This window comes from Peromyscus eremicus, chromosome 1, assembly GCF_949786415.1.
Source record: "Peromyscus eremicus chromosome 1, PerEre_H2_v1, whole genome shotgun sequence".
Taxonomy (NCBI): Eukaryota; Metazoa; Chordata; class Mammalia; order Rodentia; family Cricetidae; genus Peromyscus; species Peromyscus eremicus.
In genome coordinates this window covers 81,840,363-81,867,703 of record NC_081416.1, presented here as the reverse complement: position 1 = coordinate 81,867,703, position 27,341 = coordinate 81,840,363, and the positions used below count along the sequence as shown (strand labels likewise).

Below are 27,341 nucleotides of genomic sequence, written 5' to 3'. Positions count from 1 at the left end.
TTCCCTCATAATTTCAAGGTCACTCAAGGCTTATTTGATACTTTGTTTCAAATTTTTCAACCTAGTGGCCATAGTTTTGAATATTAGTGATGGATAGTAATGGCACTGTTTCCAGTGTACAAACAGATGCATAGAAATGGGACCCAGAGAAATATTAAGATGGTAAAGAGTAATGCAGGTTGAATGGCAACTCTTAGAGAAGCTTTAACACATCTGTTTGACCTCTACTACTAGCTAGATGAGTTATTGGAGGTATTCACCAAGACACTTCATTGTGATTACCATCCCAGCTAAGAGTGTTTGTTGTTCATCTTCAAGGACTGTACTAGGTTTTTGTTCTTGTCAGAAGTTATTGCCACCTAGATATCCATCTGTGATTAATACTGGCCATCATAGGCTCATGTATTTGAATTCTTAGTCTCCAGTTTGTGGAACTATTTGGAAAGGATTAGGAGGCATGGCCTTGTTGGAGGATGTGTGTCACTGGGAGTGAGCTTTAAGGTTTCAAAAGCCAACACCACTCTCAGTGCTTACTCTCTCCCTTTCCCCCTCCCTTTCTCTCCCCCTCCCACGCTTGTGGATCAAATTTAAGTTCTCAGCTACTACTCCAGTACCATGCTCACATACCTGATGCCATGTTCCCTGCCATGATGATCTTGGACTAACCCTAAAAAACTATAAGCAAGACCCCCAATAAATTCTTTCTTCTAAAAGTTGCTTTGGCCTGATATCTCTTCACAGCAACAGAAAAGCAGCTAATGCAGAAGTTGGTACCAAGGCATGAGCTATTGCTGTAACAGGTCTCATCATGCTGGGGGTTTCGGGGGGTTGGCTTTTTGGGGTTTTTGTTTTGTTGTTTTATTTTTTGAGGAATGTGGAAAACTTGGGTACTGTGAAGCAGAAAAGCAGTTGGCACTGTAAGTGGGACATAATGGGCCACCTAGTAGGAGCTTGGAAGACAGTAGTGCTGAGAGCAGTGTGGACTAGGGAGGCCCAGCTCAACAAGTTTCAAAGGGGAACAATAACTGCAACTGAGTTAGAAACATTCTTATATTTTTGCAAGGAATGTGGCTTCTTTCTGCCCTTGTCCTGGGAATCTGCTAAGCTAAATTGAAATGTTTAGAACTAATTTCATTGGTAGAGGAAATTTCAAGACAGCCTAATATTGACTCTGTTGTATGGTTATTAGTTATTGCCCTTATACGGATCTATAATGAAAAAGAGCAAGCAGGGCAAACAAAAGTACAAAATGTGCAGTTGGAGAAGAAAAATGTTACCAGAAAATTTAATGTTAGAACCTTGGTTTATGCTGAAAGAGATGAGGAAAAAATGGAATGGAGTGGTACCCTCAGGGTGAGACCACAAGTACCTAACCCTGAAATTTGTAAAAGGGCCTAAGAAATTATATGTTACTAAAAAGCAACAACAAATGAAAACTTATGCAAATGTAATGCAAGGAAGGGCCAAGTTTGATCCCAAACAGGCAATAGAACTTGACAGCTTTGGCCATGTAACTCTGGCTTTAGAGTCCTGAGGGATATAGAAGTAAAGGGATTGTAGAATCTTCCTCCATGGTTAAGGAAAGCCACTGAGGTCATGCATGTGACAGGAGTGTCCCTGCATGGAACCCAGAGAGGCCATTGTGTAGAGCTGTGAAAGTGATTCCTGGATTACATTGAACAACCCAATGTTGGAGATGCCAGAATCATGGTATGGTATTTTAAATGCTATTGGCCCCCATAATCTCACGGGGAGTGGCACTATTAGAAAGTGTGGCCTTGTTGGAGTAAGGGTGGTCTTGGAGGAAGTGTGTCACTCTGGGGGCAGGCTTTGTGGTTTCCTGTGCTCAGGATTCCACTCAATGTCAGAGTCATTTTACTGATGCCTGCAAGATGTAATCTCAGCTCCTTCTCTAGCACCATGCTTGCCTACACGCTGCCACGTTCCCCACCATGATGGTTATGGACTGAACCACTGAAACTGTAAGCAAGCCACTCCAATTAAATGTTTTCTCTTATAAGAGTTGCCATGATCATGGTGTCTTTTCACAGCAATAGAAACCCTAACTAAGACAGAAGGGACTTCTGCCAAGAAGAGCTGCAAACAGGGAATGAAGCTAGCCTGAGAGAGAGGTGTGTTGCCATACTCAGCAAAGATGAAAGAGCCATCTAATCCCTTTGATATCAGACATAGAGCTACAGGATTTGAAAAACCTCCTGGTTCAGCCTTGCTTTGGTCCAGTATTTCCTCCCTATGTCCCTTATTCCCCTTCTTTGGAATGGTAATTTATATCCTATGCCATTATGTATTATAAGTACATAATTTGCTTTGTTATTTTACAGGGGGTTACAGAGAAGGGATTGCTTTGAGTCTTGGAGCTTTGGACTTTAAATGGTGTTGAGACAGTGAAAGATTATGGGTACTTCTGAAGTTGGACTGAAATGCATTTTGCATTATTTTGTGGGTACAAGCCTTGGTCCATGGTCATGGTAGAATTGTTTGGAAAGAATTAGGAGGTGTGTCTTGTTGGAGGAGGTGCACCACTGGGGATGGGCTCTGAGGTTCCAAAGCCCATGCAATTCCCACATAGCATGTTCTCCCAGAGACAAGAAAGAAAGCTTTGAAAGACCATAACTATAGAAGTTCACTGAAACATGTAGACTTTCTGTCTGGTTAATTTTGGTATGTATTTGTTTTGTTTTGTGTTTTGAAAGTTCTTTACAACAAAGTTTGAATTTTAAAAATTTAAATCTTACCACAAGAGAGACATCTTGTGTCTGCATTTGTAGTCCAAAGCTGAGGCAGTAAGGTTACATGACCCCATAAATTTGAGGCAAGCATAGTAAGAACCTATATTAAGAAAAGTGAATTCACAAAGAAAACTTCAGAGCCAAATGTTTTTAAGTATTAAATGTAACAAACTCTTAAAGAACTTTTTTAAATTACCAATTATATACATTTTTTCCTGGAAAAATTAGAGAAGGGAACATTTCAAATTTGTTTTGGAAGATCAATATTTCCCTTATAAACAAATCAACTAGTGACATTACCAGAATGGTATTTTTGCACAATGATCTTCAGCAAAATATGTTAGGTCTTATATATAGGTGAAAACTAGTGACTGTAGTGACAGGATCCAAAAGAACAAAAACATGGCCTGAGCACATTTGAAGAATGACCACAGGGAAAAGTGTCAGACTGAACTGAGTAAAACTAGAACCAACAACCAAAGCAAATGATATTATCTGGAGGTAGAGTTTGGCCTGTTAAAGGGAAGAACTTTGGGATTTGATATCACCTTTGTTAAGGGACATACTAAGTTGTACTAGTTAGTTTTTCCTGTCACTTTGACACAGTCTAGAGTTCCCTGAGAAGAGAGCCCCTCTTCTCAGGGAACCTTCTTCTGAGGGATGCCTGGATCAGATTACCCTGTGGCTATATCTGTGAGAGATTGTCTTGATTGATGATGGTTGTGGGAGGGCCCAGACCCTGTGGGAGGTACTCATCCCATGCAGGTGGCCCTGGACTCTGTAATAAAATAGGCTAATCCTGAGCCTGGAACAGACAGAATGAGCCAATAAGCAGCATTTCTTCATGGTTCCTGCTTCAAGCTCCTACCTTTAGTTCCTACTTTAGTTTTACAGGATGATGAACTATAACCTGTAAGGTGAAATAAACCTTTTTCTCCTTTAAGTTGTTTTGGTCATGGTGTCTGTCACAGCAATAGAAACAAGCCATACGTCTTCCTGATAAAATTATTTCTAGAATCCTTGATGTCACTACTGTATAAGTTAGCAAAAAAAAAGTGTGTATATATATAATTCTCCTGGATATCTAAATCTTTTGTAGCCATTAGCCAGTTTTTACTCCACTATTTCAGAACTTTCCCACAGAAACCATAGGTGAATAATCTGTTGTCAAGTGACTGTAGTCCCCAACTTGCTTAGAAAATAAACTGATGGTTTTATTAGATTAACAAAGGAATGTATGTCAAATAATAAGTTATAGTACAAAGAAATTTGACAAAGTAAACCCCTCTTCCTTCCCATCTCCTTGTGATAAACAGAGTAAGAAATGGTCTACTAACATTTTACAACTGTTAACTAGAAATTTCTACAGAGCAAAACAATATTGAAATTCTATTTTGCAAAAAAAGAAGATTCAGACACTGGGTTGGGGCTCAGGTCTGCAGTTCCCACTGTTCTACCCACCCTGCATCACGATCCCTCCAGTCTCACTGCAGTCATGAGCAGCATGCTTACAGATGCACCTCCTCCACCCTACCTCTGTTCTCTGGGTGGTATTCCTCTTGTTATGACCCAACTTAGTTCTTTCCCTCAGACCCTCTCAGCCTTCTCTTCTAGCTCATCTCCATTCCCTGTGTCAGCCACCAACACCCAGAAACACTTTCTACCAGAGACCCCACACACACAAGTGGCCACACCAGGCTGAGACTCAAGAGATTTGTCTTCTTTTCCTCCATTACAAGCTCTCAAGGCTCACCTGCAGTCCTTTAGCAATATGCTTACAGAGCCCCTCCTCACACCCAATTCCATTTACTGGAGATTCCACCTCTCAGTGCAAACCATGAGTCCCTTGACACTTTTGTCCCTAACTCTCTAGACATATTCTTTGTCCCACTGTAGCCTGCTTGTAAGAGTTTCTCCCACCACACAACTCTTGCTGTGGGCAGAATCCCCATAGCTCTTTCTCACAGCCCCCTCACTGTTTTTTCTTATCCTGTCTCCATTCCTGTCTGCCACTTGACAACCTGTAGAAGCACTCTACCAGAGACCCCATAGCCATTCCACTTGCCTAAGATCCAAAGAGGGCAACAGTAACCAGAGAACAGAACATCCACACAACAATGACAAGACCAGACATCACCTCGGAACACTTCAGTCATAGCTCCAGATGGCTGTACCCCAGTGAAAAACCAAAAACATGAACAGCCAAGATAATATGCTTCCACCAGAACCCAATAACCTTCCTACAGTAAGCCCTGAGAAATACAATATAGGTGAAACACAACACAAAGACTTCAGAATAGGAAGTATGAATATGTTCAAGGACATTAAAAGAGAATATGAATAAATACCTTACTGAAGACCATGAAAACAGTTGAAGACATGAAATTAGAAATAGAATCACTGAAAAAAACCCAAACTGGAATAAAACAGGACATGAAATATTTAGGAAGTCGAACAAAACCCTCTGATGTAAGCCTCACCAAAAGAGTACAAGACATGAAAGAGAAAATCCCATGTGTTAAAAAAACAAGGTAGAAAAAAATGGATACCTCAGTAAAATAAAACATTAAAATAATTCAAGCACAAAACATTAAGGAAATATGGAAAACCATGAAAAGACCAAATCTATGAAAAAGGGATAGAGGAAGAAGAAACCCAGGTCCAAGACACAGAAAATATTTTTAGCAAAATAATAGATGAAAATTTCCCCAATCTAAAGAAGGAGGTACCTGTCAAGGTACAAGGAACATACAGAATAGTGCTTGAAGTCTTAACTACAGCAGTAAGACAACTGAAGGGAGATCAAAGGTATACAGAGAAAAGGAAGAAGTCAAAGTATCTTTATTTGCAGATGATATGAATATATACACTAAAGACCCCCAAAAACTCCACTAGAAAATTCTACAGCTGATAAGCACTTTCAGGAAAGAAGTAGGATGTAGGGGCATGGAGGTCTTTGTGCTCACAAACATTTACTAGGGGAACTTGGAATGTTAAACACATAGGCTTGTTCAAAGGAATGCAAAAACCTGCTTTCCACCCAGAAGGCTGGAGTGGGCATTCTTTCTAGCCTGGTGACTTTGCTTTGTCTGTGTACATAGAGAGTTTTCCATCACTGGACCCTCCTCTAAATCCTTATTATAAATTTTTTTCTCAATCAATCATAAACCTGTTTTTCTCTGTTGATCTATAGAACCTATCTTCATCAACTTTACAAAGAGCTTCAATGTAGTCATGTCTGATTAGTATTTTGATTACTTTATTCCTCAAGATTTCTGTATGCTTTGTTGTACACATGGGATTGAATTAAGCATCACCAGAATAATTTTCTCCAAACTGTGCTGTGCTTAAGTAAGCCTAAAATAAACCCTCGGGGTCAGACTCCCAAAGTTTGAGCCAATACCCTCTACTAAGTTGTATTGAGCTGAACTGCCTTCTTGCCTCCTGCTACTCATCTCCCAGCTGTCTGTGAAGGTTGCAGAGAACCCCACAGCAGGATACAAAAATAACACACAAAAAATCAGTAGCCTTTCTCTGTACAAATTTCAAACAAATTGAGAAAGCAGAAAAATGGTGTCTTTCACAATGGCCTAAAATAAATAAGGTATCTTGGGATAACTCTAACTAACCAAGTGAAATAATTTTATAATTAAAAACTTTAAGGCGTTGAAGAAATAAATAAATTGAAGAAGAGATCAGAAGATGGAAAGATCTGTTCTCATGCATCACCAAGATTAATATAGTGACAGTGGCCATCCTACCAAAAAAAAAGCAGTCTACACATTTAATACAATCCCCATGTGCTGGTTTACATAAGAATGACCCCCGTAGATTCATGTATTTGAATGCTTGGCCTATAAGGAGTGGCACTATTATGAGGTGTGGCTTTGTTGAGGAAGTGTACCGCTGTGGGAGCTGGCTTTGTGGTCTTATATGCTCAAACTATACCCAGTGTGATACGCAGTTTCCTTGTGCTGACTGGGTGTCAAGATGTAGACCTCTCAGCTCCTTCTCCAGCAACATGTCTGCCTGCACACTGCCATGCTTCCCACCATGATGATAATGGAATATACCTCTGAAACTGTAAGTCGGCCAAAGTAAATGTTTTTCCTTTAAAAGAGTTGCTGTGGTCATGATGTCTCTTCACAGCAATAGAAACCCTAACTAATACAGAAGTTGATACCAGGCACTGGGGTATTACTGTGATAGGTCTGACCATGCTTTTGTTTTGAGCCAGCCCCTCATAATTCAAATAACTGTCTTCTATGTTTCTACTAGAATGGCCCATTAAACCCATCTTAAAGTAGTCCACTGCTTTTCTAAACCACAGTCCCAAAGTCCATATTTCTTCAAACAAAAGCATGGTCAGGCCTATCACAGCAATACACCAGTGCCTTGTACCAACTTCTGTGTTAGTTAGGGTTTCTGTTGCTGTAGAGACACTATGACCACAGCAACTCTTACAAAGGAAAAGATTTAATTGGGGAGGCTCACAGTTCAGAGGGTCAGTCCATTATCATCATGGTGGGACATGGTGGCATGCTGGAACTCTTATGCATTTCTATTAGAAATGCAAAGTGTTATGTTTACTATAGAAAAACTGGATATCAACAACAGAAACAACAGAAAGCTCACAAACTCATGGAAACTGAACAACTCACAACTGAATGAAATGGGTCAGTACAGAAATTATAGAGAAACTAAAAACTTTCTAGAATCAAATTAAAGAACACACAATATACCTGTCTTAGTACTGCTGTGATGAAACATAATGACCAAAAGCAACTTGAGGAGGAAAGGACTTATTTTGCTCAGAGTTCCATATCACAGTTTGTCATCAAAAGCAGTGAGGGCAGGAATTCACAGGGCAGGAACCTGGAAGCAGGAGCTGATGCAGAGCCCATGGAGGAGAGCTACTTAGTGGCTTACTCCACATGGTTTGCCCAGCCTGCTTTCAAATAGAACCTAGGACCACCAGCCCAGGGATAGCACAACCCACAATGGTTGTGCTATCTATCAGTAATTAAGAAAATCCCCTACAGCTGGATCTTATGGAGGCATGTTCTCAATTGAGGTTCCCTCCTCTCAGATGACTTTAGCTTGTGTCAAAGTTGACATAAAATTATCCAGCACAATACCCAAATTTATGGGACACAAAGCAGTTCTAAGAGGCAAGCTCCTCGCATAAAAAAAGTTGGAGAAATCTTGTGCTGTAGCCAGAGCCTTTTCTCTGTCCCACTTTCTCTGTCCCACTCAGTCCCACGGTCCCACAGCCACTTATAAAATAATCACCCAGAGGCTTAATATTAATTACAAACTGTTTGGTCTATGGCTCAGGTTTCTTGCTAGCTAGCTCTTACATCTTAAATTAACCCATTTCTATTAATCTGTATTTTGCCATGTGGCCGTGGTATTACCAGTCTGTTGGCATCTTGCTTCTTGGATGGCTGGATGGCGTCTGCCCTAACTCTACCCTTCCTCTCTCTTTATCTCTACTTGGATATCCTGCCTGGCTCTTAACCTGCCTTACCATAAGCCAAAGCAGCTTTATTTGTTAACCATTGGGAGCAACACATATTCACAGCATACAGAAAAACCATCCCACAGCATTTCTCCTTTTAGATGGTTACAGTTACATTCCTCTTGTTTTTTTTTTTAATTTTTATTTTGCAATACAATTCAGTTCTACATATCAGCCACAGATTCCCTTGTTCTCCCCCCTCCCGCCCCCCTCACCTTCCCCCCAGCCCGCCCCCCATTCCAATCTCCTCCAGGGCAAAGCCTTCCCCACAGACTGAGATCAACCTGGTGGACTCAGTCCAGGTAGGTCCAGTCCCCTCCTCCCAGGCCGAGCCAAGGGACCCTGCATAGGCCCCAGGTACATTCCTCTTGTATCTTAGCTAAGAACTAAGGTACTAGATTTAGATTCTTCAGGATAGGACAGTTTTGGAGTAATCTCTGTAATTTGCCATTTACCAATGGTCTGAACATTTAGTATGTGTTTCTTGCTTGATGTTGTTCTTGGTTGTAGTTTCATTTTTGTTTATGTTATTATCCTTTCTCCTGGACAATATTTGATAATCATTCTTATTGTATATAATTTTGTATTAAGTTTCAAACCTTCTTATTTAGGAAAAAAGGGGAAGTGTTGTGGGTATTCGTTCCACCAATAGCTTTGAGTACCAAGCAGCCTTAGGCTGTGGCTTCTTGGTGGGTTATATGACTGTGTGCTTGCTCTCTTGTGGTGGTCAGAGATCGGCTGGTCCCATTCACCACCACCACCCCCTGTGCCAAATGGAGGACCATGGCAGCTGCTTACTTCGTTCTGTATCCATGAGTGCATTTTCTCCCCATTTTACATCTTAATAAATCCTTCATACCCTTTTAACAGACTTTCATTGATTCACTTACATCATGCTAGTAACTTAACAACACACCCGAAAAGCCTAGAACCAAGTGAAGAAATTATACCCAAAAAGAGTAGAAATAATTAAACTCAGGGCTGAAACCAATAAAGTAGAAACAACATACAAAAAGTCAATGAATCAACAAGTTGGTTCTTTGAGAAAACCAAAAAGATTGACAAAATATTATCCAAATTAACAAAAAGGCAGAGAGATAATACCCAAATTAGCAAAATTAGAGATGAAAAGGGAGAGATAACACTAGACCCTAAGAAAATCCAGATACTCATAAAAATGTACTTTAAAAACCTGTACTCCACCAAATTGGAAAATCTGAAAGAAATGAATAGTTGTCTCAATACATACATACCTCTTACCAAAGTTAAATCAAGATCAGATAAGCAATTTAAATAAACCTGTATCCCACAACGAATCAGAAGCAGTCATTAGAAGACTCCCAATCAAGAAAGAACTGTAGGAGCCAGTGGACACCAGGAGAACACAGCCCACAGAATTAACTAAACAGGGCTCATAGGGGCTCACAGAGACTGAAGTGGCAGTCACAAAACCTGTATGGGTCTGCACTAGGTCCTCTGCAAATACATTATGGTTGTTAGTTTGGTGTTTTTGTGGGACTCCTAAGAGTGGGAGTGGGGGTGTCTCTATCTTTTTTCCCCTGCTCTTGAGACCCTTTTCCTCCTACTGAATTGCATCCCTGAGCCCTGATATGAGGATTTGTGCTAGTCTTTTTTTGTTGTTGTTGTTTTGTTTTTGTTTTTGGAGGTAGGGTTTCTCTGTGTAGCTTTGCGCCTTTCCTGGAACTCACTTGGTAGCCCAGGCTGGCCTCGAACTCCCAGAGATCCGCCTGCCTCTGCCCCCTGAGTGCTGGAATTAAAGTTGTGCTAGTCTTATTGTAACTTGTTATGCCATGTTCAGTTGATATCCCTAGGAGCCCTGCTCTTTTCTGAAGGGGAGAGGGGAGGTGGGAGGGACAGGAACTGGGAAGAGTGGAGGGACGGGAAACTGGTCAGAATGTATTGTATGAGAGAAGAATAAAAAAAATATTAAAAAAAGTCTTCCAACCAAAAAAGCCCAGGGGCAGATGGTTTTAGGGCAGAATCCTACTAGACTTTCAAAGAGGAGTTCATGCCAATACTCCTCAAATTATTACACAAAATAGAAACAGAAGGAATATTGCCCAGTTTGTTTTCCAAGGCTGCAGTTATTCTAATAGATATCCAAACCATATAAAGACCCAACAAAGAAAAAGAATCGCAGACATTTTCCTTATGAACATATATGCAAAATTTCTCAATAAAATACTTGCTAACAGGCCTGAAGAGATGCTTGAGTGGTTAAGAGCACTGGCTGCTCTTCCATAGGACCTGGGTTCAATTCCCAGCACCCACATGACAGCTCACAACTGCCTGTAACTCCAGTTCCCAGGGGATTTGGAACTCTCACACAGATATACATGCAGGTAAAAATAAAATAAATATAATCTTTAAAAAAAATAGCTAGAGCAATAAGAACTTAAGGAGTTCAAGGATAGAAATAAGAAAGGAAAAATGTAAAGTGTCCTAATTTGCAGATGATCTGATTGTATACCAGGAAACTTCTACAGCTAATAAGCACTTTCAACTAGGTAACAGGACATAAAATTAATGTACTAAAGTCAGTAGCCTTCCTTTATGCAAATAACAGACATAATGAACAAGAAACAAAGAAACGGCGCCTTTCACAACAGCTTCAAAAACATATTGGAATAACTAAGCAAGCAGGTGATAGATTTGTATAATACAAAACTTTCAGACACTGAAGAAAGTTGAAAAAGACACTAGAAGATGGAAAGCTCTTTCATTCTCACAGACCAGTAAACTAATATTGTAAAAATGGCCATCCTAACAAAAGCCATCTACAGAAAAATCCTATCACAATTATTCACATAAGCTGAAAAAAAATCTTAAACTTCATATGGAAATGCAAAAACTCAGGATAACTAACACAATATTGAATAATAAAAGAACTGCTTTAAGTATCAACACTCCAAATTTTAAGTTGTACTATAGATCTGTAATAATTAAGAACAGCATGGCATTGGCATAAAAACAGACAGATCTACCAATGGAGTAGAACTAAAGATCTTGGTATAACCCCCCAAACCTGTGGACACTTGATTTTTGACAAGCCAGAAATACACACTGGAGAATAGACATCATCTTCAACAAATGATGCTAGTTAAACTGGGTAGATGCTTGTAGAAGAATGAAAATGGATCCATATCTAATACCCTGCATAAAACTCTACTCCAAATGGATTAGAGACCTCAGAACAAGATATCCTAAATCTGATAGAAGACAAAATACAGAATACATTTTAATTCATCAACACAGGAAAGGACTTTCTGATCAGGATCCCTATAGTGCAGGCATTAAGAACAACAATTAATAAATGGAAGCTTGTGAAGCTAAAAGGCTTCTGTACAGCAAATGACACCATCGTTCAAGCACAGAGGAAGCCTACAGATGGCAAGAGAATGGTTACCAGTCACTATCTAATAGATACAAAGAAAAAATCCTGATTACGAAAACAACTCAATTTTAAAAATGGAGTATAGAACTAAAAAGAGTTCTCTAAAGATGAAATACAAATGACTTGGAAATACTTTAGAAATGTTCAAAATTCTTAGACATAGGAAAATGCAAATTAAAACTACTTTAAGATTTCATCTTATCATGGTCAAAAAGACCAAGGTGAATAAGTCAAATGACAGCATATGCTGGCAGATTGATGGGGAAGGGTAACACATATCCATTGCTGGTGAGAGTGAAAATGGCTACAGCCACTATGGAAATCAGTGTGGAGGATTCTCAAAAATCTGAAAATAGATCTACCACAAGATCCAACTGTACTACTCTTGGGCATATACCCAAAGGACTCTATATCTTACTGCAGACATATTTGCTCATCCATGTTCATTGCTGCTCTATTCATAATAGCCAGAAATTGGAAATGACCTAGATGTCCATCAGCTAATGAATGGATAATAAAAAATGTGGTACATTTACACAATGGAATTATTCAACTGTTAAAATAAAATTATGAAATTTGTATGTAAATGGGTGTAACTAGAAACATCATCCCAAGGGACGTAACTCAAGACCCAGAAAGACAAACACTGCATATTTGCTCTTCTATGTGGATATCAGCATTTAAGATATGTATGTTTTATCTAGAATACCCACAGAGGCTAGGTAGATAGAAAGAGGAGAGGAGAGGATCTTCCAAGTAAGTGGAAATAGAATATAGAATTGCCAAGTGATAAAGGGGAAACTAGACTAGAATTAAATGGGGAAAAGCATGGGAGGACAGGATAAAGGAGGGATTAAGGGAAGGGAAACTAATAGTAGAGGTCTTTAGAAAACCTCTATGGAAATCATCTACCATAAAAACCTAAAATGTATATATATTAAAGAAATTTAAATGGAGTTACCATATGATGGGGAGACAGTGCTCCAGCTAGACATTTCATGCTACAAATAAAACACCACTACCAGAAATGGGTTATATCTTGTTGAGTCATTGGCCAAAGGGGTTCCACAGCCCTTTCCCCAAAGCACTTCAGGCTTTTGCTAATGCTGTTTGTTACTGTCCAAAACTGGATAGAAAACCCTGTTGTTGAAGATACCACTTATGTCATTGAACATAAGTGGAGGAATCAAGCTGGTGCCCAACTAGAAGCTTTACCAAGCTACAAATCCTGCAAAGTATAACAGCAACCTGACTGCAAGGTATACTCACTAATGCAATAGTGGCACAAACGTCACAGGAGTAACTAACCACATTTTGATTGGATTTAAGGCCCATTTCATGAGATGGAACCCATAACTGACACTGTTAAAGTGACCAAAACCATGGGACTACATAGGCCATGGGCCCTAAGGGGAAGCCTAGTACCATTATTCTGATAAATGAACATAATAGTAAAATGCTTCCAAATGGCATATTTCTATACCAATAGATCAGTGCCTCACTCAGCCTTCATCAAACGGCTTCTTGCAATAAATGGTAAATAACCCAAAGCCACAATTGGACAGCACAGAGAATGAGAGACTTTGGAACACTCAGCCCTAAATGAGATGTCTTCACCAAAGCCTTCACCTCAAGATTCAGGGATCTGTTCAGAAGAGGAGGTTTTGGAAAGATTATAAGAACCAGCCGTGATGGATGACTCCAAGGAAACAGTGTCTTCCAGATACAGGAGAGTTGATTTACATATGAACTCACACAAACTATGGCAGCATACATAAGACCTTCCCAAGTTTAAGCCAGACAAAATCCCTGCACGTAAAATAAGCACAAAAATCTCACTCCTAACCAAGAAGCTATTTGCAAATGATAGTTGCTGGGAGAAGGAAAATCAGTTTTGTACAATGAAGTCACATTGAATGTATCAGTTACATTTCAGGACAGACTGCATGCTCAGGGCAATACAAGACTGACTCCATGTTTTTGTTTGTTTGATTGCTTGGCTTGGTATTTGTGTGTGTTGGGGGAGGTGTTCCTTTTTTTGTCTTTTTAAAATATACTCTTCTTAAGAAAGAGCATGAAATTGGGTGTGTGGGCAGGTGGGAAAGATCTAGGAAAATTTGAGGAAGAGAAAAATATGTTCAAAATATATTGTAAGAAAAAATTTTAAGCAAATAAAAAAAGAATACATTTTTCTTTTGTTTGCAATGCTGGAAATTGAACTCAAAGCCTTATTCATGCTAAGAAAGAACTTTTTCTTCCTTTCTTTTTTCTTTTGAAAGTACTTTTTCCACTGAGCTCCATCCCCAGTCCTAAGAATTTTAAAAAGGGAGAAAAAGATAGAAAAGAATAGTTAAAAATACTAAGTGGAGAAAGTTGAAGTGCTTGCATTTTTATTCCATTTACTGAAAAATAAAATGAACAAAAAAATATATAACTAGACCCAACACCAGCTCTTTGTTTCTTCTTTCTTTACAGATTTGAAGCTTTGTTTACTGAGTTGGAAATAAAACAGAAAACACTGGGCATTGCCAATTTTGGAGCTTCAATCACTACAATGGAAGAGGTTTTCCTTAAGTGAGTTATAATAACCTGGAAAAAAACTTTCTACCCATAAACTCTTATGTTAACAAACCTCAGCCAGGTAAGGGTGGCACACACCTTTAATCCCACCATTTGGGAGGCAGAGCTAGGCAGATCTCTGTGAGTTCAAGGCCAGCCTGGTCTACAGAGTGAGATCCAAGACAGGCACCAAAACTACACAGAGAAACCTTGTCTTGAAAAAAAAAGAAAAGAAAAAGAAAAAGAAAGAAAGAACAAACCTTACTCTTTTGCAGCTGAAATAAAGTGGTGTCACTAAGTTTTCAAATATGCTATTTTATGGTGATATATTTCCATGTATATTCAGCTGAGATTTAAAGATGTTGAACTTGGGCCTTAATGCATGTCTTTTTTAACATTTTTTTTTTCAGAATTTCATGAGTAAGTACTGTATTTATATTATTTCCAGCTCATATTCTCTCTCCTCCAACTCCTCCCATGTCCCCTCTCAAATTCACAAACCTCTTCTTCAATTAATTGTTACATATATACCTGTGTACATGTGTATATATAAATACATCCTACTGAGTCCATTTAGTGTTTCTCATACTTATATGTGTTAGAGATGACCACTCAGGATTAGATAACCTATCAGGGGACTCGTCCCTGGAGAAGACTGATTCTTCTCTTATCAGCCATTGATTGAATATAGCTCTTTATCTAAGAGTGGGGCTTTGTGAGATGTCCCCCATCCACAAAAACATGTCAACTGGTGTAGTCATTATGCAGGACTTATTGAGACAGCCATATATGTTAAGGTTTCATGGATACAACTGTCATGTATAGAATACACTCTCAAGCAGATACCCCGGTCCTCTCTCACAGTTTTTCCACCCCATCTTCTATGCCTTCCTTCCCCTGAGCCTGAGGTGTAGCAGTTGTGTTGTAGATGTATCACCTGGAGCTGAGCATCCCACAGTCAGTTTATTCTCTGCATTTTAACCAGTTGTACATGTCTGTAATGGTCTTTATCTGCTTGGGAAAAACTTCATGGTAAGGGGCGAGAGCTGCACTTATCTGTGCTTATAAGGAGAGCTATATAGAATGTAGTTGGGAATTATACTTGTTTGGGAAAGTGGCTGTAATGAGTTCTCCTCAAGGAGTTGTCTAGGTTTTCCAGCACTAGGCATGAATTCCCTCCTACTGAACAGGATTTAAGTCCAATTAGACAGTTGTCAGCTGCCCCCCAAGATATAAGTGCCACTGTTGTACCCCTTGGAATTTTGCGATGCTGATCATTGTGGTTTGTAGACTTTTACAGCTGGGTAGGACTATTGATTCCTTTTCTCCCTTGGCAGCTTGTATAGCTCTTTCTATTACCGTGAGAGCTAGTCCTTGAGAGGAGTCTTCCAGGTCAGTTCCAGCTCAATTTTCCAAATCCTGTGTCCAAAGTGGGTGGTGTCTTTACCTATAGGGTCTTATTTTCAAGTTCTGGGAGGCAACCAAGGGCAATGTCAGTAGTCTATATTGTTTTACAGGCTGGTTTCAGATTCTTGAAGAAAAGCAATTTGAGGCTATGATTAAGAGGAAATACTTTGTGCTCTTTTTGTGTACCTATATATGTGTAGGGTCAATAAGCTGGCAGCTCCCCAAAGGAATATTCAGACTCTCAACTCCTGTTACCTGGCATACAAAAAGATGAGAGAAGATAAGCAGCAGAATGTGAATATACCCAGAAATTATAAAGGACCAGATTTTTCCTATTTGAGTGAAATTTCTACCACTAAATTTAACACTGGGGTAAGCATATATTTTTTTTTAATTTTTATACATTTATTTAAAATATAATTATATCATTTCCCCCTTTTCTTTCCTCTTTCTAGCCCCTACCAAGTTCCCTTTCACCAACTCCTCCCATGTCCCCCAACTGTCAAATCGATAGCATTTTTTCCCTTTGGAATATCACATTTTTTTCATAAAAGATGCTTCCAGTTTATGCAACTAGAAATGGACTAGTCTGTGGGACTTGATACAGGAGAAATGGTCTCTAGATAAAGATCCTAGCTGCTGCTCTCACCATTAGTATTTCTCAGAATCCCTTTTCTAAAGTTCTCATTAGAAACTCTCCCTTTGACCGACCTAGGCCCTCTGCCTGTGGGTGACAATTGTGTAGCTTAATCTGTTTGCGGGGCCCCTTGCAGTAGGACCAGGACCTGTTCCTGGCACATGAGCTGGTTTTTGGAACCTATTCCCTATGGTGGGATGCCTCACTCAGCCTTGATGCAGAGGGTAGGAGCTTGGTCCTGCCTCAACTTGATTTGCCAGGCTTTATTGACTACTTTGGGAGACCTTACTTTCTGAATAGAGACAGAGAAGGAGTGGATGGGGGTGGGCGTAGAAAGGAGGTGGGGGAAGGGAAAAGAAGGAGAAGAGGGAGAAGAAACTGTGGTTGGTATGTAAAATAAATTTAAAATTTTAATTTAAAAAGGGAAAAAAAGAAAATTTCCCTTTGTTCTAATAATGCCAAAGATAACTACCATATCCAGGAGATATTTGTTGATCAAAGTAAGGGTATTTTTTCTCTGGATTACAGTATGTGTTGCTGGCAAAATAAAATCATTTTAGGAAGAGTGCTTAAAATGAGAGAAAAAAGATCATATATTAGATAAAGACCCAAAGTTTTATCAACTTTTGTGGTGTTTGTTTGTTTTGTTTTAAGACCGAGCCTCACTATGTAGCTTTGGATAGCCTGGACCTCACTGTGTAAACCAGGCTGGCCTCAAACATAAGAGAGGCCTACCTGCTTCTGTCTCACAAGTGCTGGGATTAAAAGCATGCACCACCACACCTGGCCCAATTTTCTTTTTTAATAAAAAACTTTTAACATGTTAATAAAGAAAATCTTGGGATTAGGAGTATAACTCAGTGATTGAGTACTTGCCTAGCATGTTTAAGAATCTGATCCTAGAACTGCCCTTCCCGCCCCCCACAAAAGAAAATGATCTTAAGAGTTTTACTATAGTTAGAAGCCAGGTCTTAATACTCTAAATTAATAGTGCACAAATAAACTATTTGCTTTGTTTTTACTGGAGTCAACTAAAATTCATTTGTATTATATCTTATGCACATAGTTTTGCATCATAGATTTTAAAGCATGATGAATAGATTTCATCATGAGTATCCTACTCAAATCTCTAATCATTAAAATACTATTGTCCTTTCTCTTTATAGTTTCCACTTTACCGCCAGCAATTTTGTTCCATGTTTATAAAAAGAGCACTATTCATTTGGCGCAACTGGAAGTTGATGTTGCTACAGATAACAGTAATTTTGCTTGCCACTACATATCTCTTATTAGCTCTGCACTCAGATGATCATGATATACCTGAAAGAGAATTGGATTTGAGTCACTATGGTGAAACCATTGTGCCTTACTCAGTTTCAGGGAACTCTGATTTGGCTCTGAATCTTACAGAGAACCTTAAGAATTTTCTAAAGTCGAAGAATCAAAACTTACGAAAAATAAGAGGTAAGACTCATTTACAAAAGGAAGAGATTATAAAGACCTACTTGTCATTTGCAATGTATATAACTGTGGTATTTAACTACCCACTTCTTTCTCATCCTACTAGTCACCAGTATCATAGAAGCAGCTAAATCAGAAGCAAAATATACACTTCAAGACTACTGTCCACACAAGTTGGTAATTGGTGGAGCCTTTTTTGGCTGTATGTGGCTCTGCTAATTGCATCGCCCTTCATGGGGATGGGAAAGATGAAAGTATGGTGCTGCTGTGCAATTTAGCATTAGATATTTTATTCTCATTGAAAGACTACTGCTTTCTTCCAGACCGCCACAAAAAGGCTGTCCTTTTTTTTATATTAGTCATCCTATAAATCAGTGGCTGAAGAATTGATTGACTTCACAACTAATTTTTGAAGATGATCTAGATAATTATTTTGATTTTTTTTCAACATGTACCCTTGGTAAGAACCATAACTAGATGTGTTCTCTGTGTTGTCTTTATTATGCTAAAAACAAGCTTAGCTAGCTTGTTCAATATCTTTGCTATGTCACAAATACAAGACCTAGTAATGACGAATTTGAACTTTGAGTAAACAATTTTTTAAAGTCAAGCATTTTGGAACACTGGGCATTAACCGAAAACAGAACAAACTAGAGTGTGACTATTCAAAGAAAATTGTGTGGCCTCTGTAAGAATAAGATCTGTAGCACTATAGCATAGGGTTACCCCCTTTACTCACTCCTACTGGCTCAATAGAACTCAATAAAAGTCATTAATGGCCTTGAAGCTATCAAAAAAGGATAGCAGACCCAAGGCTGACCAGTAGGAGGCAGCCATAATAATAAATGCAAGAATTATTTATTAAGTCAAACAGAAATCAGTGGCTGTACACTATATAGAATATAGGAGTATAGTGTTTACAGAATCGATTCACGTAGGTTACTAAACAAATGAGGAGAAACAGGTTTTTTTTTAAAGAATAGCAATAGAATAGTTAGTGTATATTAATTGTTATTATGTGCATCATAAATGTCCACTTTTTAACATTAAAAAAAAGATTTATAGACTAAATTGTGTCCCTCATAATGTTAAAATCCCAACTACAAGTACTTCGTTGACTATATTTGTAGGTAAAGTTTTTGAAATGGTAATTAAATTTAAAATAAGGTCATTAACATAGGACCCAATCCAGTGACTGTTGTTCTTGTAAGAAGAGGAAAGTGGGAACTGGAGAGATGCCTGGGCTGTTAAGAGCTCTTGCTGCTCTTCCAAAGGACCCAGATTCTTTCCTAACATCCATGTCAGGCTACTCAACTGTTTTTAACTCCAGCTCCCGTGAATCAGATGCCCTCTTCTGGTCACTGTGGCACCCACACACCCCTGGCATATACATACATAGTCACACATAAATAATTTTAAATTAAAGAATGTGGATGTAAACATGCATGCAGAAAAGAAAGACTCTGTGAAGACACAGACAAAACTGCTACCCAAAATGCAAGATAAAAGTGTCAAAGAAATCAAATCTGCCATCACTGACCTCAGACTTCTAGCCTTCACACTGAAAACTGAACTTCTGGTGCTTTAATCATCTGTGGGAATTCTAATGGACAACATAGAAGATAAAGATATATATCTTGGTACCAGGAAGTGGGTGTTATTATGGCATATACCCAAAAGTATGGAATTGGCTCCTGAACAAGGTAACAAGAAGCTTATGGAGTTTGAAGATGTATGTTAGAAAAAATCCTAGTTTTGAAAGGCTTTTAGGAGTTACTAAAGATAATTCTGATGAGCATGAATACAGGAAAAAAAAGAAAATTTTAAAGAAAAATACTATCTTATAAATATATTATGAAAACAATATTGGTTGAAATATGAGCATTAAGGATGCTCTGGTTATATATCAAGTGGTAATGAGGGGCATGTTATTGAAAACTAAAGGAAGAGTGGTCCTTGTTATAAAGAGCCAAATAGGGGATGGAGAGATGTCTCTGGTATTTAATAGCACTGCTGCTCTTGCAGAACACCACATGGTGGCTCATAACCACCTGTAACTCCAGTTCAGAGGATCCAGTGCCTTCTTCAAGGCTCTGTTGTCACCACACAAGAGGAGCACAGACATTCATGCATTAAAAAAAGACATATGCATAATACTTAAAAATAAATTCTTAAAAAAAAATAAAAACACAGAAGCAAATAATTTGATTGAATTGTATTCTGCTGCTTTGTGGCAAGTATAACATGTAAGTGATGAAAATATTTAGCCAAGGAGATTTCTAAACAGTGTGTTAAAATTATGTTCTGGTTTGTCCTTGCCATCTATAGTAAAATACAAAAGGAACTAGATAAATTGAAAATGAAATATGAAACAAAAGGAAGTAGAGGTATAAAGAGAAAATTCTCACCACATCTATGTTGGAAAAAAAATAAAAATTGAGAAGATGTTCTACAGAAGTCATCAGTATGTTTGGACAATTTATTTAAAATATATGGTTATGTGATTTATATAGCAACATCTTGTCTGAAAATATGACATCAAGGAAGGTTGATGGCTGATAGTATTCCATACAATGAGTTAGTAAAATATTCAAGCTTCAAATATTTATTTACATCAAAGAGAGTAATGACAGAGAGTGGCTCATGCATATATATATGTATATATATACATATATATGCACATATATTCCTAAATATAATCTACTCAGTCCATATAATGCTACTTGTATGTATGTTTTCAGGGCTGACCACTTGGCACTGGACAACCAGTTGGTGTGCTCTTCCCAGGGGAGAACCACCTCTCCCATTCAGAGCTTTACTCAGTTGCCTGTAATTCTTTGTGTGGTGTTGAGGGTTTGTGGACATTTCCTCATCCACTTTGGCATATTCATTGGTGTCCCTTGTTCAGTTTATGTTTGGGCAATTCCTGTCAAAATTCCACTGGATGCTTTACAGAAAATTACAGGCTAATTCTATAATTTATACAGAAACACAAATGAAATGGGATAGCCAAAGCAATTCCTTAAAGGTAACAAATCATGCTTGCTCTAGACAGTTAAGGAATATATATATATATATATATATATATATATATATATATATATATATATATATATATATGTTTTTTGAGACAGGGTTTCTCTGTATAGTTTTGGTGCCTGTCCTAGATCTCACTCTGTAGACCAGGCTGGCCTCGAACTCACAGAGATCCTCTGGCTCTACCTTCTGAGTGCTGGGATTAAAGGCATGTGCCACCAACGCCTGGCAAGAAATATGTTCTTAAACCAAATATAGTGGTGCACACCTTTGATTCCAGCACCTGGGAAGGAGAGGCAGGTAGATAGATGACTATGAGTTTGAGACCAGCCTAGTCTGCATGGAGAGTTCCAAGACAGCCAGGGCTACATAGAACCTGTCTCAAAAATAATATATTCTTAATATATGGTTTGGATTATGAATTATACAGTGAGATTATTATAAGGATCAATGATGGTATAAAATTCTTAAAGAAAAATATCCATTGTCAGGATTTGGAAAACAAAATGGTAAGTGGAAAAATAAAAACACACAACTTTTTTATCTTTCTTTTCCAATACAGGAAAGGTTAACTGTGAGCTACATGTTGGCTCACTGACATTTTCTTTTTTATTCTAGGTGATATAAATGATTACATATTGAAAAATAAAGAGTGTCGTAGCTTCTGCATTATTGCACTTTCTATTGAGGTTGAGAAAAACAAAACAGTACTCACTGTTTTCTTCAATAATGAGGCATATCATTCACCTGCAATATCCCTGGCAATATTAGACAACATTCTTTTTATGACACTTTCTGGACCTAATGCTTCCATTACCGTCTTTAATAAGCCTCAGCCTCAGCCTCACCCTTATTATGATTCTAACACAATGTATGTATGATTTTCCGTTTTCTGAAATTGAGTCTTAATATACTTTTACTGTTTGTCCATATCCATTTGAAAAACAGCTCATGTCAATATTTCCTACCTATATTTCATAGTTTATTTCATGTTTTATTCCATCTTTTGTAGGACTATAAGTGGATTACAAATAGTACAGTGTTTGGCTTTTGGCATTTCTGTAGTGGTTGGGACCTTTAGTCTGCAGACAGTGACTGAAAGGATCAGTCAAGCCAAGCACATCCAGTTCCTGAGTGGTGTGTGTGTGCTCACTTACTGGCTGCCTGCCTTTTTGTGTGACCTCCTCTTCTTCTTCATTGCCTCCTGTATACTACTGGTGAGTAGTAGCTGCAGTTGCATCAAAAGTCATTTACCTTCTGGGGGCCATACTAATTTCTACTCAAATGATTTCATCTTGAAAGTAGTCAAGTAATTTGAAACTATATTGACTTATCATTTCTAGAAGTTTTCTGGTAGAATTTTGGGGATCTCTTGTGTATAACATGTCATCTGTAAATAGGGGTAATTTGGTTTCTTCTTTTCCTATTTGTATCCCTTTTATTGAAAGCTGTCCTATGAGCAAAATTTAAGATTCTATCTTCTACATCTTTAAAAAGTCAGAAAAAGCATAAATAGATGCATACTGATGCAACTCAAAACTTTGAAAAAGTATGAACAAAGCAGATCCAATCCTGTTCAGTGGCAAGAAATATTAAAAATCAGAGCATAAATCGATGAAATAGAAACAAAGCAATACGAAGAATCAACTATCCAAAAGAAAGAAAAAGAGAGAAGACCCACATTAACAGAGTCAGAAATGAGCAAGGAAACATAGCAGACACCAAAGAAATTCAGAATATTATAAAGGAATATTTTAAAAATCTGTGCTCCATTAAGCTGGGAAACCTAAAAGAAATGGATAAATTTCTAGATTCAGCCAAAACACCAAGACCAACAACCTAAACTTACCCATAACAAATGAGGAGGCCAAAATAATAATAATAAAGCTTCCCAACTTCGAAAAGCTGAGGCCCAGATGGAGTCACAGCAGAATTCTACCAGACTGTCAAAGAAGATCTACAGCCAATTCTTCTGAAAGAGAGAGAGAGAGAGAAGCACTCCCAAACTCCATCTATGAGCCAGTGTCACTCTAATGATAAAGCCATGTAAAGACAGAACAGAAAAGAAAGCTACAAGTGAATATCTCTGATAAACATAGAGACAAAAATGTCCAGCAAAATATTTGCAACCTGAATACGGACATACATTAAAAAAAAAGATTGTATACCATGACCAAGTTGACTTTATCCCTGAAATGCAGAGATGGTTCAACATAGCAAGTCAGTAAGTATAATAAACCATGTTAATGGACTTAAAGATGAAAATCATATGTTCATCTCAATAGATGCTGAAAAAGCCTTTGACAAAATCCAACATGCCTTCATGATAAAAGTCTCAGGAGGAAGTAGGACCAGAGGGCACATACCTCAACATAAATAAAGCTAGCCATGAGACACCCATAGCTAAGCTCATCTTAAAGAAGAAAAGTATGAAACAATCCTACTGAAATGAGGAGTGAGAGGGAAATCCACTATCTCTACTCCTTTTCAATAGTGCATTCAACGCACTAACTGGAGCAATAAGGCAAGAGAAGGAAAGTAAAGATATATAAATAGGAAAATAAGTTAAATTTGTTCTAAGATTGTCTTTCATTTTAGTTACGAATGTTTGTCTGCATGTATATATGTGCACTATGTATGTTTCTGATGCCCTTGGAGTTCCAGTGGATAGTTAGGAGCCACCATGTGTGTCTAGTAACTGAACCCAGGTCCTTTGCAAGAGCAGCTTAGTGCCCTTAACCACTGAGCCATCTCTCCAACCTCTGCAACTTCCTCTTTCTAAAAATCTTACTCTACCTTTCATATCAGCTTACCTCCTCATTAGACATGTATTGAAGAGTGTCAACAGAAGCTTATCTTTTGATGAACTTAAATTTAAGTGAATGTTAGAATTACTGGCCTTACCAAGGATTTGCATAGCCAAGTCAGTATTGATTTGGAGATAAGCCTCAAAATATGCTGTTCTTGTTAGATATTTCTATTCATAAAATCTTCAGGGAGGAATATTTTCTTCTTCAAACTTTAATGCCTGAAACACAGTTTATTTTACCAATATTGTTATTATCTATTTCCCCCCCCCCCATTTAAAAATTGTTTCTTGGTAAAAAATGATGTAATGATTCTGGACTTTTTTCCTAAATAGCTACTTCATTGCTATGACATTCTTTTAAAGTAATCAGTCTTCCCCTCACTGGTTTAAAATACTGATTTGATACTATCATAACTATCAATGTGCATTTAAGTATATTTTGTATTGTGTAATTCTGTCCATTGGTATATATTTAATGGGCCACTTTGTGATGGTACTAAGGACTGAACCCAGAGTCTTGTGCATAAAAGCAATAAGTCTGCAACTGAGCTATGTTCCCAACTCTGTAATGTGCTACTTGTAACAGTTGCTTTTAATTGTGGCAGTTTTAAAGTACATTTCATGATTTTTGTGCATTGGCATTCCCCCACTTCCTCTATTATTCATCTTTTGCAGAATGCCCTCTTTACCATGACATAATTTGGTTCTCATATAAACTTCCAAAGCAGCTTATTTCAAGAAAATTCTAATTTCATTGAATTTATATTATTTTTAATTTCATGTTTTTGATATGTTGACTCACATCCTATGTATCAACATAGCATATTGCTTCACTTATCTGGGTAAATTTAAATGAACTTTGAACCCAGTTCTGAGTGGAACTTTTCTCACACTTGTAAGTCTTAGAACAAAGGTGCCTCTAAGTTCCCTAGTTTCTTCCTGTCTTTACAAACCCTCTTTGTTTGCTAAGGGAGGAGCCAACCATGGTTAGGGCCATTAATTAGATTTTTTTCACCTATGATCACTGAGTCTCTTCATTTGCTTCCTTCAGACACTAGTGCTTGAACAGAAAATATTTCCAAGAACTACACAGGATTCTAATGGAACATTTTTAGTTTAGCCTTTCTTTCCATGAACTAGTGATCTTGCTAAATAATCATGTCATTGATCAGAAGGTACAACTTGTTATTTTTAAAGAAATTGAAATTACAAGCTAATATGCAGATTTTTAGAAATTTCTCTAGTGGCACTAGTAATTATTTTCCAAGTCTAGATCATTCTAAATTTGTGTGCTCTTCAGTTCACTTCTCAATTGTAATTAAGAGTAATTGAGGTAGTGGTGGTGGTGGGACACTCGCCTATGACGGCACCAGCCAGGTCAGCTTCCCCTCTGGTCTGAAGTGAGGTCTGGGCCGACATGGAGCAGGAAAATAGGTGGCTGACTGTGCATCAGACTCCCTCGGATAATGGGCAGTCGACACCAGCGTTACATGTATCTGTGTCTCCTGGAAACAGTGGAGTTCATCAGCCACTGGCCACTCAACATTTATCGGGGATGTCGAGGCCTTTTATGTTATCTGCTGAGGAATCCAGGCAGAATGAGGGTGAAAGGGAGTCACAGTTCATTATGTCACTACCCAAGCATAGTGCGAGGTACTCCTCCCAACTGACTCCTCCACCTTCCCAGATGTATCATCAGACACCATCTAACCACCAACCAGGGAAAATGATTGACGAGGGATCCCACGTGATGCCCTTAGGGAGTCCAGGTACTCTGGGAGTGACCATAGCCTTTAGAGAGAATCTGATTCCTCACAGTGACCTGCCAGGCTCAGCTTCCAGTGAAGTCCCAGTAATGGCCCACAGCAGTGCCCCAGCAATGCCTTATTCTGTCTCCTCAGCAGTACCTGCTACCACAGGCTCTTTAAATCATGGAATATTTTTGGTCCCAGGCATGCCTTCCACTGTGACCCATGCCATATCCCCCTCTGTGGATCAGATGTTGCACTTAAATCCCTACAACCTGGGATATCCCCACCTAGGCTCCAGCCATTGCTAACGTTAGAATCCCAGGACTCACTTGTGGCCCAGTCAAATCACCTGGAAGAACCTTTCGTACACAAGCAGCCCACACCTGCTCCACAGGAAACAGAGAACCCCAGTGTTCCAGGAGGGGCACCCAGGAGGCCACCCCCAGTTTCAAGGCCTTAGGTCTGCACATACAACAACTGTGGAAAAGCTTATACCAAGCATTCTCACCTTGTAAGTCACCAACGCAAACACACAGGTGAGAAGCCCTACGTATGTGACTGGGAGGGCTGTACATGGTCTTTCTTTCGCTCTGATGAGCTTGGACGACATAGACGGATCCACACAAGGGATCGTCCACATAAATTCGGGGACTGTGGCCGACAGTTCATGAGATCCGACCATCTCAAGCAACACCAAAAAACTCATCAAACTCATCAACGCCTGCCAGATTTCCAGACGCCTCAGGCCAACAGTGGACAGACAGATGGACAGATAGGTGGTCCTCTTGCTCCTGGTCAGGGGCTTTAGCTCCCTTTCCTGGATTCTCAACCCAAGACCCTGGTGCCCAAGCCCGGGTCATCTCTGGGGTAGGTGAAAGTTCAGATGGACAGGAAGTGGTGGGGAAGCCCACAAGAAGCTTTTGACACCATCGTGGAGTCCTCAAAATCTGGTGCCCGCCTCTCAGGGATTACTGACTTCTGCAACTTAGCCAGATGAGAAGATGAGTCATAGATTAGACTTAATTAGAAAGCTCTTTTCTCCTGTCAATCCCTAGCAGGAAACACTCTCATGCCTGCTCCATGAAACCCATGTTCTCTCCCAGGGTCTTCCACAGTTTCCAGGGCCAGACCATGGGAAAGATATCTTAGTGCTAGAAGGTACTAGACACATCATGCTCTACATCAGACTCTCTGGCCTTCACCACTCATACACCCAGAGTTTCTCTTCCCAAGTCTTCGACAGAATACCCCACTATAGGACATGACATCTGGCATTCCATGGGGCCACCAAAATCAAGCCTTGTGAGGAGACTAATACTCATGGGGGAAACTTCAGTGGAGGGGAGATAGGGGAGAAGCAGGTGGCAGTTCTCCTCTCCTATCCCCATGAATTGTTGCAAGGCATTTTTGCTCCTGATAGCAGTCTCTGGGAGACCTCCCAAGCAGCCCACAGACACACCCTTCAACGTTGGTCATGAAGCAGAGCCCATCATGGAAATGTGTGGCTTTAGACCACTTCATTCCTTCCGTTCCCCTTGATGTTCTCCCGCCTATACCTTGGCTTTGATGTCCCCAATAAAAGCAGTATGTAGGCTGTTAAAAAAAAAAAGAGTAATTGAAAAAGAGTGCTAAAGTTCAGATCAACCACCAGAAGGCACTCTGAACAATGCAGCCACAGGGAAATCCTAAGAAAAGCAGCTTATATCCTAGGTCTTTTTCTCCCAAGAAAAATCCAGATTGGCTTAATACAAATATAGTTACTATGCCTTTGACCATGGCTGTGGGAAGTAAGGACCATTTCAAAGAGGAGAAAAACTGAAAGAGGCGTTCAGTTACTGTGCTCATTGTAATAGTCTCACTTGGGAAATAGTCCACCTAAGGCTTACACTCTAAAGCTTAAAAAATGACCAGAATTAGTAGCGAATGATTATGGTCTAGTAGAAATAGTAGCTGTGCATAGTATCCTTCACCTTGCTTTGACCTCTATACTCTATG

General features: G+C 38.9%; 2 protein-coding genes across 2 annotated transcripts in view; both read left to right on the top strand.

The window, feature by feature from the left end:
* LOC131914950 (phospholipid-transporting ATPase ABCA3-like) overlaps nt 1-27,341 on the top strand; it is a 137,561-nt gene that overhangs the window by 82,588 nt on the left and 27,632 nt on the right. Inside the window, exons 17-21 of the mRNA XM_059267766.1 lie at nt 14,162-14,260; nt 15,853-16,024; nt 17,456-17,753; nt 21,405-21,657; nt 21,799-22,003. Of these exons, the coding sequence (XP_059123749.1) occupies nt 14,162-14,260; nt 15,853-16,024; nt 17,456-17,753; nt 21,405-21,657; nt 21,799-22,003 (1,027 nt within the window). The remainder of the gene's footprint in view (nt 1-14,161; nt 14,261-15,852; nt 16,025-17,455; nt 17,754-21,404; nt 21,658-21,798; nt 22,004-27,341) is intronic.
* LOC131914932 (Krueppel-like factor 17) lies at nt 24,953-26,947 on the top strand. Its single transcript, XM_059267744.1, is given in 2 exon segments — nt 24,953-25,610; nt 25,613-26,947. Coding segments are annotated over 2 exon segments (1,140 nt in total). The 5' UTR covers nt 24,953-25,012; the 3' UTR covers nt 26,155-26,947.